Here is a 17,500-nt window from a genome sequence, read left to right on the forward strand (position 1 = left end):
TTGTATTTGAATATCAGCGTATGTTTTTTGCTCTTCACCTTTTTTAAATGTTTTTATGATGTACTGTAGAAGATTCTGCCGGGTTTTAACACTTTAATGTCCTGTAAGAGGAAACAGAACTCCACTCACTTTCACCTTTCTGCCTTAAATTCTGTATATAATGTTTATATTCACCTCCTTTTCAGTAAATACATTTTACCTTTAAAAACGTGTCTGAATTTTTATTTTAAAAACATTTAAACATCTTTCCATCTTCTCATCGCAAAATAAACACCAACCAATTTACAAAAGTGTTTCTCCAGATCAGAGTGTTTTTATTAGGCTGTTTAGTAGCTGAAATTGTATTTAAAAATCTCCAGATATTATTTAAATCTTTTGTAAAAGGTAACCTGGCTTAAGTAGAGCTTTAATACAGGGCTGTAATATAAATATGATTAGGAAATAGAGATGGAAAATAATAATAAAGAGGTAAAAAAAACAGAAACAGAACCTCAGCAGCTTTTATTTTGAGAAAAACTGATAAAGAATCAATATTGACCAAAACAGATCAGCGCTGTGATGCTGGAGAATCTGAAAGGCACAGAGAGCTGCGGATCCCAGTTTAAGCGTTGAGGTATTTGGCGTGGTGCTTGATGTGGTCGTTGATGAAGGAAAACACAAAGTAGTAGCTGTGGTCGTAACCCTGAGAGAGAAAAACACAAACATATTAATATCTAATAAACTAATCTAATAATATCTATTAAACCTGTATAAAGATTATCTCACTTTGTGTTTTAGTTCAGAAAATCAGATCTTGTATCACTGCAGACACTGATCTCACCTGATGAATGAGCTGCAGAGATTTTAGAAAATGTTTCTGTAATTTCTGGGTTTATATTGATTTTTCTCTGCATGATAAAACCATTAACCCGACTCAGATGCTCACAGGTCACATGATCACACACTGTCCTGTAGTGATGCTCTCAGGATGATGATTAGTGTTAAACTGATGAACAGAAGTGCTGTAAGAAACTTTACACAGATTATAAAGGACTGTGTGATCCGTCACTGTCGTTCTTTTAAATCATGTGGTACAAAAATCCTCCTTTGATTGGTGACAAACATAAAATATATTAACCCACACAGAGGAAAATCAGCAGACAGCAGTTGTTTATATTTTCTATGTGAGGAGGATCTGACCTGCTGCAGGCGGAACACCACCGGTATCTTCTTCTCTGAACAGGCGGAGATCAGGTTATCAGGAAGCAGCTGACTGGAGGACAGGAACTGATCATCACGGCCCTGATCGATCAGAATATCCAGCTCCGGACCGGAGTAAGAGGCGGCCAGAACCGTGGCGTCGTACGCCTGCAGACACAGCAGAGAGAAAACTGCAGGAAAAGATGAATTAATCTAACTTTTAATCTTCTGAAGATTAAACCCCTTTAACTTACAGCAAAATCAATAACAATCCTCATAATAATCTGTTATTCCTGTTAGAATAATCCCGGACTGACAGACTGTAACGTTTCCTCACCTCCCAGCTGGATTTCTCTGATCCGAGGTATCCGGAGAAAGCTTTCTGACCCCAGGCACACTGCACCGGGTTACAGATAGGAGCGAACGCAGACACAGCCTGAACACAAGAGAGGAAAAATTAAATACTGCTGTCTGCATCAAACTAAAGAAGTTTACTAAAGAGTTTTCTTCACTTTTTTTAGTGAAACACACCATTATACTGATAAAAGTAAGAAAAATCCTGAGCAAGTGAATTATCTCACTCCATCATCTCAGACCACTCGATTCTTTTACTGCAGATACCGCTGCACAGGTACAGCTGACCAAGAGGGGGCGCTCATGTGATCTGTATTTATGGAAATATTTAATGCTCTAACCAATAAAGCTACAAAAAAATAGATAAGAAAGTTTCATTTCTTCTCTCTGACTGTGAATCATGCTGAAGCTGAATTTGTGGAGGAGATTTCTGGAGTTTATTCTGTGGGTCTGAAGCTGGTTGATTTAGAATATCAGCTTTATATCAGCTGATGGTGCAGATTTCAGCTCTTTAAGTAGATATTTATTGATATTTACTGGTCTAGATTATACATGCTGTAAGAATACTGCATTTTACACTCTGAATAGAACACCAGGTGATATATGTATAAGATTGAGAGTACAATCAAGAGGTTCAATCACATTAAATTTGATTTATACAGAGATTTTACAACAGAAGTTGCCACAAAGCAGCTTTGCAGAGAAAACAGGTTCACACCTCTTATGAGGAGCTGAAGTGAAGAGGAGCATTTACTGCCTGCAGCTGATCTGAAGTCTGAAAACAACAGAGATCTGATACAGTAAACGGGGCTCTGCTGACTTGCCTTGTATTTCCCAGGATTCTTCAGGGCGCAGATGAGAGCACCGTGTCCCCCCATAGAGTGACCTGAGACCGACATCTTCTCTGGATCAGCCGGGAAATTCGAATTTATTAACCGGGGGAGCTGAGAGACGAGAGATCATCTAATCAATACCTCCAGAACTGATCACAGATCACACACACACACACACACGCGCGCACACACACACCTCCTCAGTCACATAGGAGTACATGCGGTAGTTGGTCTTCCAGGGATCCTGTGTGGCGTCGACATAAAACCCAGCGCCTGTTCCAAAATCCCAGCTCTCATCTTCCCCCTCGATATTACAGCCACCTAACACACACACACACACACACACACAAACACACACACAAACACACACACAAACACACACACAAACACACACAAACACACACACAAACACACACACACACACACACACACACACACAAACACACAAACAAACACACAAACACACACACACACACACACACACACACACAATCAAATCACAACAAGAGCTGAATGTTTTAACAGAAATAAGCAGTTTTGCTTTAATTAAAAGTATTAACTCACGTGGGCTGGTGTCTGGAGCCACGATGATGATGCCGTGTTCAGACGCAGCCTGCTGACTCCCAGCTTTAGTAATGAAATTCTGCTCCGTGCAGGTTAACCCTTTAATATTAAACACAGATTTTACACTTCTGATAACGTCAACATCCAAAATAAAGCTCAAATAATATAAATTCAGAATCAGAATCACTGATACCTGAGAGCCAGTAGAACACGGGACACTTCCCACTTTCAGCTTTTGGAGGAAGGTAGATGCCGAACTTCATTTTACATTTTAACTCAGAGCTGAAAAACACAGTCAGTCAGTCTGTAGCTCAAATAACCAGTATAACATAATCTACATTAAACTCAGAACCTCAGCTCAACACAGTATTACAGTTCCCGTGTCTGTATGAGCTGAGATACACTGCTCTCTGTAAAACATGGTGCAGGTTGTGCTTCTGCAGGTTAAACCACAATCCAAACATTAACCATTCAGAGCTTCAGTGAATAATAAAGGCAGGGGTTTTGATATTCTGTGAAAGAGAAGTCTCCTTATTCCAGTGAAGTTTAGAAAATAAGAAAAGTAAACAACAGAAACCTAAAATAAACTTGCTTTTAACACTTTAAACTCAGAAGTGAACAAAAGCTGCGCACCTGTCGTGCTCAAACACCTTCTGATATCCACCGCAGCACTTGTTGGACGACACCTGAGTTAATGCCATGGCTCTTTCTGAATCTGTCAGAAAAGTTTGGATAGAGTGAAAAATACACAATTTAGCAGCACAAAACATCAATGTAAGAAAAGTAAAAAAGGGGTGATTTGTAGCAAAAACAATTCATTGGTTAACAGATTACAGCTGGTAAGTATTAATAAAGTGAAATGGACTTTAAAAATGTTAAGCCTTATTCTGCAGTAAATCAGTGCAGGAACAGAAAGTCACTGCTGTTACTCTACTGCAGAATTTACACACATCGTTCATGTTAAAATAAAACATATATTGTTAAACAGTGTTTCCATTAAATTTAGATAAATATGCTGCACACAAAAAGCAGTAATATTGACCCTCAGAAATAATTTTATCTTAATTATCTTTTCGTTTTAACCTTTTAAAGACAAGTCTAAATCATTGATATATATAACTTTATTAATCTTTTCTGACAAATTTCAACAGAATTCTGACTTTGTATCTCCAAAAACACGGAGTTATTTATTTTAGAATCAGGTGTTTTTCTCTTCTTTTTCTGGGAGGAATAAACTTAATAAACTTCCACAGGTTTGTGGATCTGAGGAGAGCTGGAGGAGTTTAGATCTGATTACAGGAGGTTTTTTCAGTGAATCACAGACACAGAAATAATCTCAGTAACCAGCCAGCAGATCTCAGACACGGAGAGGAAGCTGAAACTGCTGCAATAAAAACATTAAAGTTATAAAAACACAGAAAACGGAATAAATGATAAAATGCTAAATAAAGACTGAATGAGCAGCAGGTTAGCCTGAGCGCTAACTCTGTCCCAGTTTACCGCAGAAACCCGGGCTTTATCCCGCACTGCTGCGGCTCAGAGCGCTGCGGAAGATCACAGACAGATTAAAAAATAATATAAAGTGTTTTTTAATAATTCTGCACCTTTTATTTACTGTAAAATATGAAGTTATTTCTACCGCACTCCTCCAGGTTCACAGAGTCCAGCGCTGCGTCGCGACGTTCCCGTGTTCAGCGTGATTACGTCACGCCCCTTACGTTCCGCTGTGACGGCGCTTCCCCCAGACAGCCTGCAGGGGGCGCCAAAGACCCTTTTGTGTTCAAACTCAAACATTTAATCCGGTTTATTACAGTATAAATCTCTGATGTGTTATTAAAACTATCAAATGTACAAAACATAATTTTTATTCCTCTATATGTAAAATAATGTGTTCAATTAGATTATTATTTATTTAATTATTGTTACACAGATTATAATGTATAAAATCACACCAGCATCCTGCACAGATCAAATGCAATAATACACAGTTTATTACATAATAATAATAAGCCAGTAGTCATGACAATACTTTGTGATTAATCACATTTAAAATCATGATTACAATGTTTTCCTGTATTTTGTAAGGGGGATATATATATAATATAACTGTAATAAATTCTTTATTTTTATATTTTCTTGATCTAAAGCTGCAGAATGCAGAGATGTGTAGTTTCATATTTAAACCATATTCAGCATAAATAAACTCAAATTCTGAACTCGACTATAGAATTAATTAATTACGATAAAAATGATCACATTAAAGTTTCAGAGTAATCCTGTTCACAGCAATACTTATATTACAGTTTAGTTTATAGTTCCAGGTATTTTATCCCCCATCCCTCTATCCCTCTATCCCTCCATTCTTCCATCCCTCCATCCCTCCTGGGTAACTCTTTGGAAACGTGTCTCACCAGGCCTAAAACACATCAGCAGGACGGAGTGATTGACTATCTGCTGTTTCTCTAATGGAGTGCACAAAAGTGTGTGAGAGTGTGTGTGTGAGTGTGTGTGTGTGAGTGTGTGAGAGTGTGTGAGTGTGTGAGAGTGTGTGAGAGTGTGTGAGTGTGTATGTGAGTGTGTGAGAGTGTGTGAGTGTGTGAGAGTGTGTGAGTGTGTGTGTGTGAGTGTGTGTGAGTGTGTGAGAGTGTGAGAGTGTGTGAGAGTGTGTGAGTGTGTGTGTGAGTGTGTGAGTGTGTGAGTGTGTGTGTGAGTGTGTGAGAATGCGCGAGAGCGGCTCTTATTAAAGACAAATGGAAAACTGTAAAATTGCTGTAACCTGTAATGGAACAATCAAGCAATCTGAATGTTGATGCTCATGCTGTGATGTGCATTACAGAGAACACACACACACACACACACACACACACTCCTCTCCCTCTGCTGAACCTGCACATCACACACACACAGTCACCGTTTTTCTCTCCTGGCAGTGATTCACACACCCCTCCCTCACCCAGCCAATCACTGCTGCTCTCAGAGCCGAGCGGCGTCCAATTAAATTACATTTACCTTTAATAAATACAAAACACCTGAACACTGCAGCTCCACCACATCCCAGAACTCTCAGCTCATACAGGACTCTGTTTATACAGGACTCTGTTTATTCAGGACTCTGTTTATTCAGGACTCTGTTTATACAGGACTCTGTTTATTCAGGACTCTGTTTATTCAGGACTCTGTTTATACAGGACTCTGTTTATACAGGACTCTGTTTATTCAGGACTCTGTTTATACAGGACTCTGTTTATTCAGGACTCTGTTTATTCAGGACTCTGTTTATTCAGGACTCTGTTTATTCAGGACTCTGAGGCGCCGTGTTTATAATCATCATTACATTAAAACCTCGTATCACAGAAATATCATACACTGCAGACTGTGCTTCAGCTCAGTTTAATGATTTAGAGTTATAGTATTATTTACCCACCAATAAAAGAGTTCATTTAGTTATTCATCTTGTGTTTTAAGGCTGTTTGTTTATTTTTCAGGTAAATTTTGATTGTGGTTTATATTTGAGCTTTGGGCAATTTACTGGCTTAAAGGTTTGATTTAGCATAATTTGTGGCTCTTAGGTTTTAGTCTGATTTAATAGTTATAAAGTTTGGGTTTTAAATTGATTTAGTGGTTTATCTTTTTGGTTTAGGTCACTTTACTGACTTATCTTTGATCTTTAGGATGATTTACAATTTTTTTGTTTGCATTGCTTATTTTGGGGATTTGGGCTAAATGTGGGGTTCATATTTAGTCCAATTAGTGATTTGTTTCTGTGTTATTTATTGATTTACGGGAATTTAGACTAATGTTTTCCCAAGTGAAAATAAAGGTTGATTGATTAAGTGGTTTATTTTAAAGTTATAGTCTGATTAGTGATTTGTTTTTGAGTTTTAAGTCGAATCAGTGATTTATATTTGATTAATGGTTTTGGCTGTAGATCCTCACAGCCTGAACCCAGCGGCTCCAGTGCGTCCAGCAGCTCATTAGGAGGTTCTGGTGATGCGGGTGATGCTGATGTGATGCTGATGGAGCTGATGTGATGCTGATGTGATGCTGGTGGAGCTGTGATGCTGCTGTGATGCTGATGTGATGCTGATGTTATGCTGATGTGATGCTGGTGGAGCTGATGTGATGCTGGTGGAGCTGTGATGCTGCTGTGATGCTGATGTGATGCTGATGTGATGCTGATGTGATGCTGATGTGATGCTGTGATGCTGATGTGATGCTGGTGGAGCTGATGTGATGCTGTGATGCTGATGTGATGCTGGTGGAGCTGTGATGCTGCTGTGATGCTGATGTGATGCTGATGTGATGCTGATGTGATGCTGATGTGATGCTGGTGGAGCTGTGATGCTGCTGTGATGCTGATGTGATGCTGATGTTATGCTGATGTGATGCTGGTGGAGCTGATGTGATGATGTGATGCTGATGTGATGCTGGTGGAGCTGTGATGCTGCTGTGATGCTGATGTGATGCTGATGTGATGCTGATGTGATGCTGATGTGATGCTGTGATGCTGATGTGATGCTGGTGGAGCTGATGTGATGCTGTGATGCTGATGTGATGCTGGTGGAGCTGTGATGCTGCTGTGATGCTGATGTGATGCTGGTGGAGCTGTGATGCTGCTGTGATGCTGATGTAATGCTGTGATGCTGATGTGATGCTGATGTGATGATGTGATGCTGGTGGAGCTGATGTGATGCTGATGTGATGCTGGTGTAGCTGATGTGATGCTGTGATGCTGGTGGGGCTGTGATGCTGATGTGATAATGTGATGGTGGTGGAGCTGATGTGATGCTGATGTGATGCTGTGATGCTGATGTGATGCTGGTGGAGCTGATGTGATGCTGTGATGCTGGTGGAGCTGATGTGATGCTGTGATGATGTGATGCTGGTGGAGCTGATGTGATGCTGTGATGATGTGATGCTGGTGGAGCTGATGTGAGGCTGTGATGCTGGTGGAGCTGATGTGATGATGTGATGCTGATGTGATGATGTGATGCTGATGTGATGCTGGTGATGCTGTGATGCTGGTGGAGCTGTGATGCTGATGTGATGCTGGTGGAGCTGATGTGATGCTGTGATGCTGGTGGAGCTGATGTGATGATGTGATGCTGTGATGCTGGTGGAGCTGATGTGATGCTGGTGGAGCTGTAATGCTGATGTGATGCTGGTGGAGCTGATGTGATGCTGTGATGATGTGATGCTGGTGGAGCTGATGTGATGCTGTGATGATGTGATGCTGGTGGAGCTGATGTGATGCTGGTGGAGCTGATGTGATGCTGTGATGCTGGTGGAGCTGATGTGATGATGTGATGCTGTGATGCTGATGTGATGCTGGTGATGTTGTGATGCTGGTGATGCTGATGTGATGCTGTGATGCTGGTGGAGCTGATGTGATGCTGGTGGAGCTAATGTGATGATGTGATGCTGATGTGATGATGTGATGCTGTGATGCTGGTGGAGCTGATGTGATGCTGGTGGAGCTGTGATGCTGTGATGATGTGATGCTGGTGGAGCTGATGTGATGCTGGTGGAGCTGATGTGATGCTGTGATGCTGGTGGAGCTGATGTGATGCTGATGTGATGCTGGTGATGTTGTGATGCTGGTGATGCTGATGTGATGCTGTGATGCTGGTGGAGCTGATGTGATGCTGTGATGCTGGTGGAGCTGATGTGATGATGTGATGCTGGTGGAGCTGATGTGATGCTGTGATGCTGGTGGAGCTGATGTGATGATGTGATGCTGTGATGCTGATGTGATGCTGGTGATGTTGTGATGCTGTGATGCTGATGTGATGCTGGTGGAGCTGATGTGATGCTGTGATGCTGGTGGAGCTGATGTGATGCTGGTGATGTTGTGATGCTGTGATGCTGATGTGATGCTGGTGGAGCTGATGTGATGCTGTGATGCTGATGTGATGCTGATGTGATGCTGTGATGCTGATGTGATGCTGATGTGATGCTGGTGATGTTGTGATGCTGTGATGCTGATGTGATGCTGGTGGAGCTGATGTGATGCTGTGATGCTGTGATGCTGGTGGAGCTGATGTGATGATGTGATGCTGTGATGCTGATGTGATGCTGGTGATGTTGTGATGCTGTGATGCTGATGTGATGCTGGTGGAGCTGATGTGATGCTGTGATGCTGTGATGCTGGTGGAGCTGATGTGATGATGTGATGCTGTGATGCTGATGTGATGCTGGTGATGCTGTGATGCTGGTGGAGCTGATGTGATGCTGGTGGAGCTGATGTGATGCTGGTGGAGCTGATGTGATGCTGTGATGCTGTGATGCTGGTGGAGCTGATGTGATGATGTGATGCTGTGATGCTGATGTGATGCTGGTGATGCTGTGATGCTGGTGGAGGTGATGTGATGCTGTGAGTCAGGAGTGTGTGTATGGAAGGTGATCCTGCTGCTGATGGATGAGTCATGGTGAACATGTGAAGGTTTTGACGTGTGGCTCTGAGAAGGTTAATCCCTTTAATAAACACACACTAAAGCTCCTCCCTGCTGGAGGCGGGACAGGGGATCCGGGTTTTCCTTTCTTCAATCTTAAGGAAAATAATATTGGCAAAGCATCACTATAATTACAACAATCAATTACAATAAAATAAAAGCAACAATAAATATTAAAACTAACTGAGAATAATTAAAATAACAGATTTTGTTTCTGCTGATTTTTGTCTCTTTCTACTCTATTCCTCATTCAGTCTCTTTCTTTCTCTCTCTCTCTCTCTCTCTCGTTTGGAGTAACAAAAGGAAACCGGCCAATGGAACGCGTAGCGTGTGAGTCATTGTGCTGCCACGGCAACAATAACTACAGTAATGATGAAAAGGCTGAAAAGCTGAAGCGACAACCGATCAATAATATTTAATTATTATTAATAATAATCTTTACTGAGCGTCTGAGAAATTCCAGATCACACATTTGTTTAGTTTCTAAATAAAAATCTGATTTATAAATCTAATATTCACTGACATGCCAAAAGTCATGGGACATTGTGTAAATTGATCATAAAAGCCCAGACCTGTATAAGTTGTGAGGTGTTATCTTTTGAGTGATGATGAGCACTGGCCAGCATGCTCTTGGCAAGACGATGTGAATTATTGGAGCGAAGCCTGATAGTAAGTGTTAGATAGTTAGATATTTAATTCCTAAAGTTAGATGTGGATTTAATTTTCCTTGATCCACACTGTCACGAGTTTACCAGGAATACGTCATAGAAGGCATTACCATCTGCAGTGGACAGAACAGTGAGAGGTAATGATGGTGGCCGGCAGTGTCTGTCAGAAATCACATCCATATTAAATAAGTCATATAGTTAAATTCTACGTATTGACAGGCACTGACGCGACAAATAACTTACATATATAAGGGAATTATATTTTACATTTTCATTAGACTTCTGTTCTGTGTGGTTGAGATCTAATCCGCACTCTTGTCTCATTTACGTGTATTTTTTTTTCACTGTTATAAAGGTAATAATGTGCTTTAGGTTATTATTTAGAATAATATGTATTTTTTGCCTTTGGTTTAATAAACTATGAGTCAGAAACAGAAGCAGATTTCTATAAACAGAAAAAAGTTATAGAGAAACATCATTTAAAGCTAATAATATCTGAAATAATCCCTCAGCTGCATCTAAATGACCTTCTGTTAAAGTTTTAAACAGGCCATATAACAACTCCAGGCCTCACATCTATTATGCTAATATGGGGGTATTTTGGGGGTAATTTAGCCAATGGGCAGCCGGTCCACAGTGTATCTGATGGATGCTGGTGTTTCTGGGAATCTAACCTTCAGTTCAGAGAAACTGATCTACATTCAGCTTCTGCTGAACTACATCAGCGTCTCTGAGCGTCTGTTTGCTCCTCCGTCTCACAGCCAGGTAAAATTTATTCTTTTTTTTATTCATCGGCATCAAGAGAAACGACTCAAACGCTGAGATTAAAACTCCAGCTGTCAGATTTATTAGAAGCTTTTAAACAGTTTCAGTCTGTAAAACACTGTTCTGGAAGCAGGTCTGTGTAGAGAAATACTCGGGTAATTCTCCAGTCGGGCTGCTGCTTAGCCCTCATAACTCTTATTAATGTAATTTAATCAGTTTTTAACACTTAATTTAATCCTGATAATCAATCTGAACAAAACTTTCAAATAAACATAAATCTGTCAGAGAGAATTGCTCATACGATTGTTATAAAAGTGAGTTAAAGCCTTGTTTACTGTAAAAGACCATCAGACTCTGAAGTGGGAGTGCACTGTTCTACTGTGCAGTGGTACCTGCACAAATGCACTGTATGGACAAAAGAGTTGGGACACCTGTTTGTTTTGGTGTAAGTTGATTAAAAATAGTTTATCCTGAATAACTACTTCTGAGTAACATTCTACTGTCCATGATGAATCCATCCATTCATCCATCCATCCATCCATCCATCCATTCATCCATCCATCCATCCATCCATCCATCCATCCAACCATCTATTCATCTATTCATCTATCAACAGTCCAATGTCCTGATGACTCAAAGTCCTGTAGTGTGATCACTGTATAAAACCTGATGGACACAAATCCAGTTTTAAATGCTATTTGTTTAAGAAAACATTCACACTTTACATGGGTTCAGACTTTTATGTAAATAACATCTGACTAACTGTAAAGCATGGGGGTGGGTTGATTAATCTTGTTTTTGGAGTTTGTGTTACAGCCAGTGGCATGTGGAACGTTACCAGTACATACTGGAAACAAACATCACACTCTCTGTAAAAGTAAAGATACTAAAATGATGGAATCTACTTTAGAATTCTGATCTGAAGTGAGACAAGCTGAAGCTCTTCTGATGAGTCTCACAGACGTTTGGAATAAATTATAATTCATTAATATGCTGGAGATTAGAGTCCTGATAATTGGATGGCTGTTCTTATGATGAAATTAAAGGGCAATAAATTCTGTTTGAAATATTACTTAACTTTACATTCACACATAAATATCTGTGACCAGAACTTATATTGCATAATTATTACATTACTGTGAGCTTTTCTCTGCACTGGGCTGTTTGGTATTGGCTGCTGTTAGCCTGATGCTAACGAGTCGGCTGGTGCTGAAAGAGAAATGTGTTAATTAGGATTACTGATCTGAGCTGACATATGTGAATAATTTATTTTCACCTTAACGGGGGTTTAGGACTCCCCTCATAAAACACACTTCAGTCACGCTGAATAGAGTTCACGCTCCCGGCTTTTCCACAGCGCCGCCGCCTGAGACAGCCTGCCTCATTTACATATCACACACCAACACACGCACCAACACACGCACCAACACACACACCAACACACGCACCAACACACGCACCAACACACACACCAACACACCAACACACCAACACATGCACCAACACACACACCAACACACACACCAACACACACACCAACACACCAACACACGCACCAACACACGCACCAACACACACACCAACACACACACCAACACACACACCAACACACCAACACACCAACACACACACCAACACACACCAACACACACACCAACACACACACCAACACACGCACCAACACACACACCAACACACACACCAACACACGCACCAACACACGCACCAACACACACACCAACACACACACCAACACACCAACACACCAACACACACACCAACACACGCACCAACACACGCACCAACACACACACCAACACACGCACCAACACACGCACCAACACACGCACCAACACACCAACACACCAACACACACACCAACACACGCACCAACACACACACCAACACACGCACCAACACACGCACCAACACACGCACCAACACACGCACCAACACACACACCAACACACACACCAACACACCAACACACCAACACACACACCAACACACGCACCAACACACGCACCAACACACGCACCAACACACGCACCAACACACGCACCAACACACGCACCAACACACCAACACACGCACCAACACACACACCAACACACGCACCAACACACACACCAACACACGCACCAACACACACACCAACACACACACCAACACACCAACACACACACCAACACACGCACCAACACACGCACCAACACACACACCAACACACACCAACACACACACCAACACACACACCAACACACACACCAACACACACCAACACACACACCAACACACACCAACACACGCACCAACACACACACCAACACACGCACCAACACACACACCAACACACCAACACACACACCAACACACCAACACACACACCAACACACCAACACACACACCAACACACACACCAACACACGCACCAACACACACACCAACACACGCACCAACACACGCACCAACACACGCACCAACACACGCACCAACACACACACCAACACACGCACCAACACACACACCAACACACACACCAACACACACACCAACACACGCACCAACACACGCACCAACACACACACCAACACACCAACACACACACCAACACACACACCAACACACACACCAACACACACACCAACACACACACCAACACACGCACCAACACACGCACCAACACACGCACCAACACACACACCAACACACACACCAACACACCAACACACCAACACACACACCAACACACACACCAACACACACACCAACACACGCACCAACACACACACCAACACACGCACCAACACACGCACCAACACACGCACCAACACACCAACACACGCACCAACACACGCACCAACACACGCACCAACACACGCACCAACACACGCACCAACACACGCACCAACACACCAACACACACACCAACACACACACCAACACACGCACCAACACACGCACCAACACACGCACCAACACACGCACCAACACACGCACCAACACACGCACCAACACACGCACCAACACACCAACACACACACCAACACACGCACCAACACACGCACCAACACACCAACACACACACCAACACACACACCAACACACGCACCAACACACACACCAACACACACACCAACACACGCACCAACACACACACCAACACACGCACCAACACACGCACCAACACACGCACCAACACACACACCAACACACACACCAACACACGCACCAACACACCAACACACACACCAACACACGCACCAACACACACACCAACACACGCACCAACACACACACCAACACACGCACCAACACACGCACCAACACACGCACCAACACACCAACACACCAACACACCAACACACACACCAACACACACACCGATTTATAAAACACCTGTCCGATTTACATATCACACACTAATACAGGCCTCAGGGTGGAGTTTTATCACTACAGTAGTGACTCAGATCAGGATCTGTGTTTGAAGTTTGAAGCTTCTTTAGTTTCGTATTAAAGTTATAAGGTCAATATAAAAACAGCTAATGTAAACATGATGCATTAAATCTCTCATCAGAAGGATGAATAAACCAGAACAGCACACACACACACACACACACACACAGTTTAACTACCTCGAGTGAAAGGTGATTGGTTTTCTGGTTTTCAGATTTATAAGGGTCACCATAACAACAACTCATCACTTTATTCAGACAATAAAAATAACCTGAACAGAACAATTCCTACAGATGATTCCCAGCGTGTGTGTGTGTGAACAGAAGATTCATTTTCCAATTTTAAATGATTAATTATAATTGTAATAAAGTTTTACATAACATTAAAGCTCCTTTTAAATCAGTCCTAATAGTGCTAATATATTTCTGATATCACTTTTATAATGAACTGTCATCAAGTCTAAAAATTTAATATAGAGGTTTAATATAATTTAAAGACTTATATAAGTATGATTATCTTTTCATAAATTCTCTCTTTTTCCCACAAAGCACAAAATCTCTCCACAAATTTCCCTGAATAATCTCTAATAATCTGTACAGAGTTTTCTTGGTAAATGTGTTTGATGACTGAATTGTAAAAGTCATGTATTAATTATGAATATATTTATATTTTGTATTATTTGAATATATATTTGAATCACTATTTGGTACACAAGCAGTTATGTGTTGTAACTGCTTATTAATGGTTTATAACCTAATAATTATCATTAATAAACTACTTTCTAAACTATTTATGAACACTTTATAAACACTTTATAAACACGTTATAAAGGAGCTTTATTTTAAAGAAGTACCAAAAAAATAGTTGCTGACCCTGATTCCAGCAGTAAACAATTACTAATAGGGATTAATCAATTCCATGTTTCTGTAATTGAGTATAAGTACATGTAATTCTGTACCTGCCGATACCAATACCTGCTTATTCTATATATTAATATATATAAACATTTCCTAAACAAGCATATTTAAAGCAAATTATGCTTAGATGTATGTATGTTAATTTCCCCCACGTCATCATGGACCGCAGGACCACATCAGCCAATCAGATGAGACTTTCTGGGAACAAATAGGAAATAAATATAAGAGGTGGGGGGTATGCAGTAAGGGGTGGGTAGACTCACCCATGACTGTGATTGGTCCACATCACACAACATCCTGCTGTGTCACAACTTATTTAAATAATAAGAATTTTAATACACCAAATTTTCTTCACTCTTTGAAAACTTTATTGAGGAACATCTCAAAAACCTTTTTCACGTTTAGAGACGATGATCCTTAAATAGAATCTTATAAACTTTATCAGCTGGTAAAAAGAACATCTGAACATTTAAAACTATTGTTCATTTAAATGTAGTTCTGTAACTCGACGTTCTTGTTTAGGAATGTGCCGAATAGCATTACTGATAATCTGAATGCTAATCACAAAGAATCTGAATTCAGCATGAATGACCTGAAAACATCACATCAAAAACTGATTTCAAACATCACAACATTTCATCTTCAGCTGCAAAGTAGACAACAACACTGATTGAGGTAAAGTGCGTCTAAAGACCCTCCGCAGTTTATTAAACCCATCTTTATGTCTGTGTTAGAGGATCTGGAGGAATGAACATGGCTAAATTGATGTCTGTTGATTTGAACAACTTCACAAAAATATTACTGTAGATTAAAGTTACCAAACGTGTGAACATTTCCCAAACCTCTTAATGAACACCGTTTACTGTTTAACCAAAGATTTGTTCAGTCAGAGTCTTGAATCCGACATCATGAAGAAAAGCGACTATGAAATACCGTCAAGTACAGAGACGTATACAAAATACCCACATCTGGACTTTATACAAAATACAAAACTCATTTTGTTCACAGACAGAACACAATTATTTTACACACTTGAAACACGTTTCCATTTTGTTCACATGGCTGGTTTGATCTTTTATATTTAATAATGCTTTTCTTCTTCTGTCTCAGGTTTGGGTTTTGTATGTTAAGACGGTCCAGAGATGCTCTGAATTTAACCGTGTTTAGTAAACCTGCATCCATGACGTGTGAATCAGGAGGAGATGGAGTTTTGTTCTGAACACAGGGGGGTTGATCCACTAATCACAGATCAGTTCTGCTGGACAGTAAAATTCCTGGTTGGAATTCCTCAGAAGATCCAGCTCCATCTGCAGGGTAAGAAAAAGAAAGGGCCCAGTACAGAACCCAAAGATTTGGCACACTGTTTTTTAAAGGTTGAGTTGGTAGAAGTTCAGTTTAAACGCAGGTAACGTTCTCCTCCATGCCTTTCTTACTCGGAAGAGGTGAAGAGAAGCTCCCGTTTCTCAGACCTCCGGCGAGCGGTAGGTGTGTGGACTGGTAGGCTAGCGGTGGGATAGTGTTTACGAGAATGAGCTGCAGCGGTTTCTTCTCCTCGTGATACTGACATCTCACGTACCTGGCGAAGGCAGAGCGGAAGGTCTTGTTGAAGAGCGTGTAGACCAGCGGGTTCACGGCTGACGACAGGTAGCCCACCCACACGAAGACGTTCAGCAACCCACCCATGATGTCGTCGTGGCAGGTGGCCGGCTGACAGACCACCGCCAGAACGTTTGTGACGAAAAACGGGCACCACATGACCACGAAGAGGAAGAAAACCACGCCCAGGACCTTAGAGGCCTTGCGTTCGTTACCGAGCGACTGTGCAGTGCGGCGTCCGAACGGCGAGGACGAGACCCCGGCGTCTCGGCTGAGAGAACGACGCAGGAACAGATTCTTCTCCGAGGGCGAGAACGCCGGACCCGGCAGAAAACTGAGGGTCAAACCGGTGCTCCACCGTGGCCGGGGAACCAGCTGCTCCAGACAGAGAGTAGCTTCACTCTGGAGGGCGCTGATGGTCAGGAAGTAGGTCACCACCATGATGGTCAGCGGCACGAAGAAGGCCACAAACGAGCCAATCAGCACGAAGGAGTTATCCGTCAAAAAGCAGCTGCCATCTTTAAAGACTTTAGTCTGATCACGAAGACCCAGAACTGGGATGGGCATTGAGATTCCTGCCAAACACACAAAAACAAAAAAGCATTCATTTGTTTTATTTTATTAATACAATTCAGTTTACCTAATAGAGCAATTTTTCAAAACAGTCATCCTGCTTCTCCCAGTCCAGTTATATATATATATATATATATATATAT

At 41.6% G+C, this 17,500-nt stretch overlaps 2 protein-coding genes across 3 annotated transcripts in view; both read right to left on the reverse strand.

The window, feature by feature from the left end:
- Window positions 1-486: 486 nt before the first annotated feature.
- Window positions 487-4,653, reverse strand: esd (esterase D/formylglutathione hydrolase). Of its 2 annotated transcripts, none has more exons than XR_007441164.1 (9): window positions 4,535-4,653; window positions 3,564-3,645; window positions 3,124-3,212; window positions 2,931-3,029; window positions 2,563-2,687; window positions 2,358-2,477; window positions 1,517-1,615; window positions 1,180-1,370; window positions 487-682 (listed from the first exon to the last, which is right to left on the reverse strand). XR_007441164.1 is itself a non-coding variant. In XM_049484862.1 (9 exons), the coding sequence occupies exons 2-9, from the start codon at window positions 3,629-3,631 to the stop codon at window positions 602-604; spliced, it is 849 nt and encodes a 282-aa protein (XP_049340819.1). In that variant the 5' UTR covers window positions 3,632-3,645; window positions 4,535-4,652; the 3' UTR covers window positions 487-601. The 2 variants fall into 2 exon arrangements, 1 of the variants encoding a protein (XP_049340819.1); XM_049484862.1 differs by having other exon boundaries at window positions 1,180-1,347; window positions 4,535-4,652.
- A 10,906-nt stretch (window positions 4,654-15,559) lies between these two features.
- Window positions 15,560-17,500, reverse strand: part of htr2aa (5-hydroxytryptamine (serotonin) receptor 2A, genome duplicate a) — an 18,836-nt gene continuing 16,895 nt past the window's right edge. The window contains exon 3 of the mRNA XM_049485377.1: window positions 15,560-17,359. Coding sequence (XP_049341334.1) covers window positions 16,584-17,359 — 776 coding nt within the window. The 3' untranslated portion in view covers window positions 15,560-16,583. The remainder of the gene's footprint in view (window positions 17,360-17,500) is intronic.

The sequence above is a fragment of the Astyanax mexicanus genome, chromosome 11 (assembly GCF_023375975.1).
Source record: "Astyanax mexicanus isolate ESR-SI-001 chromosome 11, AstMex3_surface, whole genome shotgun sequence".
Classification (NCBI taxonomy): Eukaryota; Metazoa; Chordata; class Actinopteri; order Characiformes; family Acestrorhamphidae; genus Astyanax; species Astyanax mexicanus.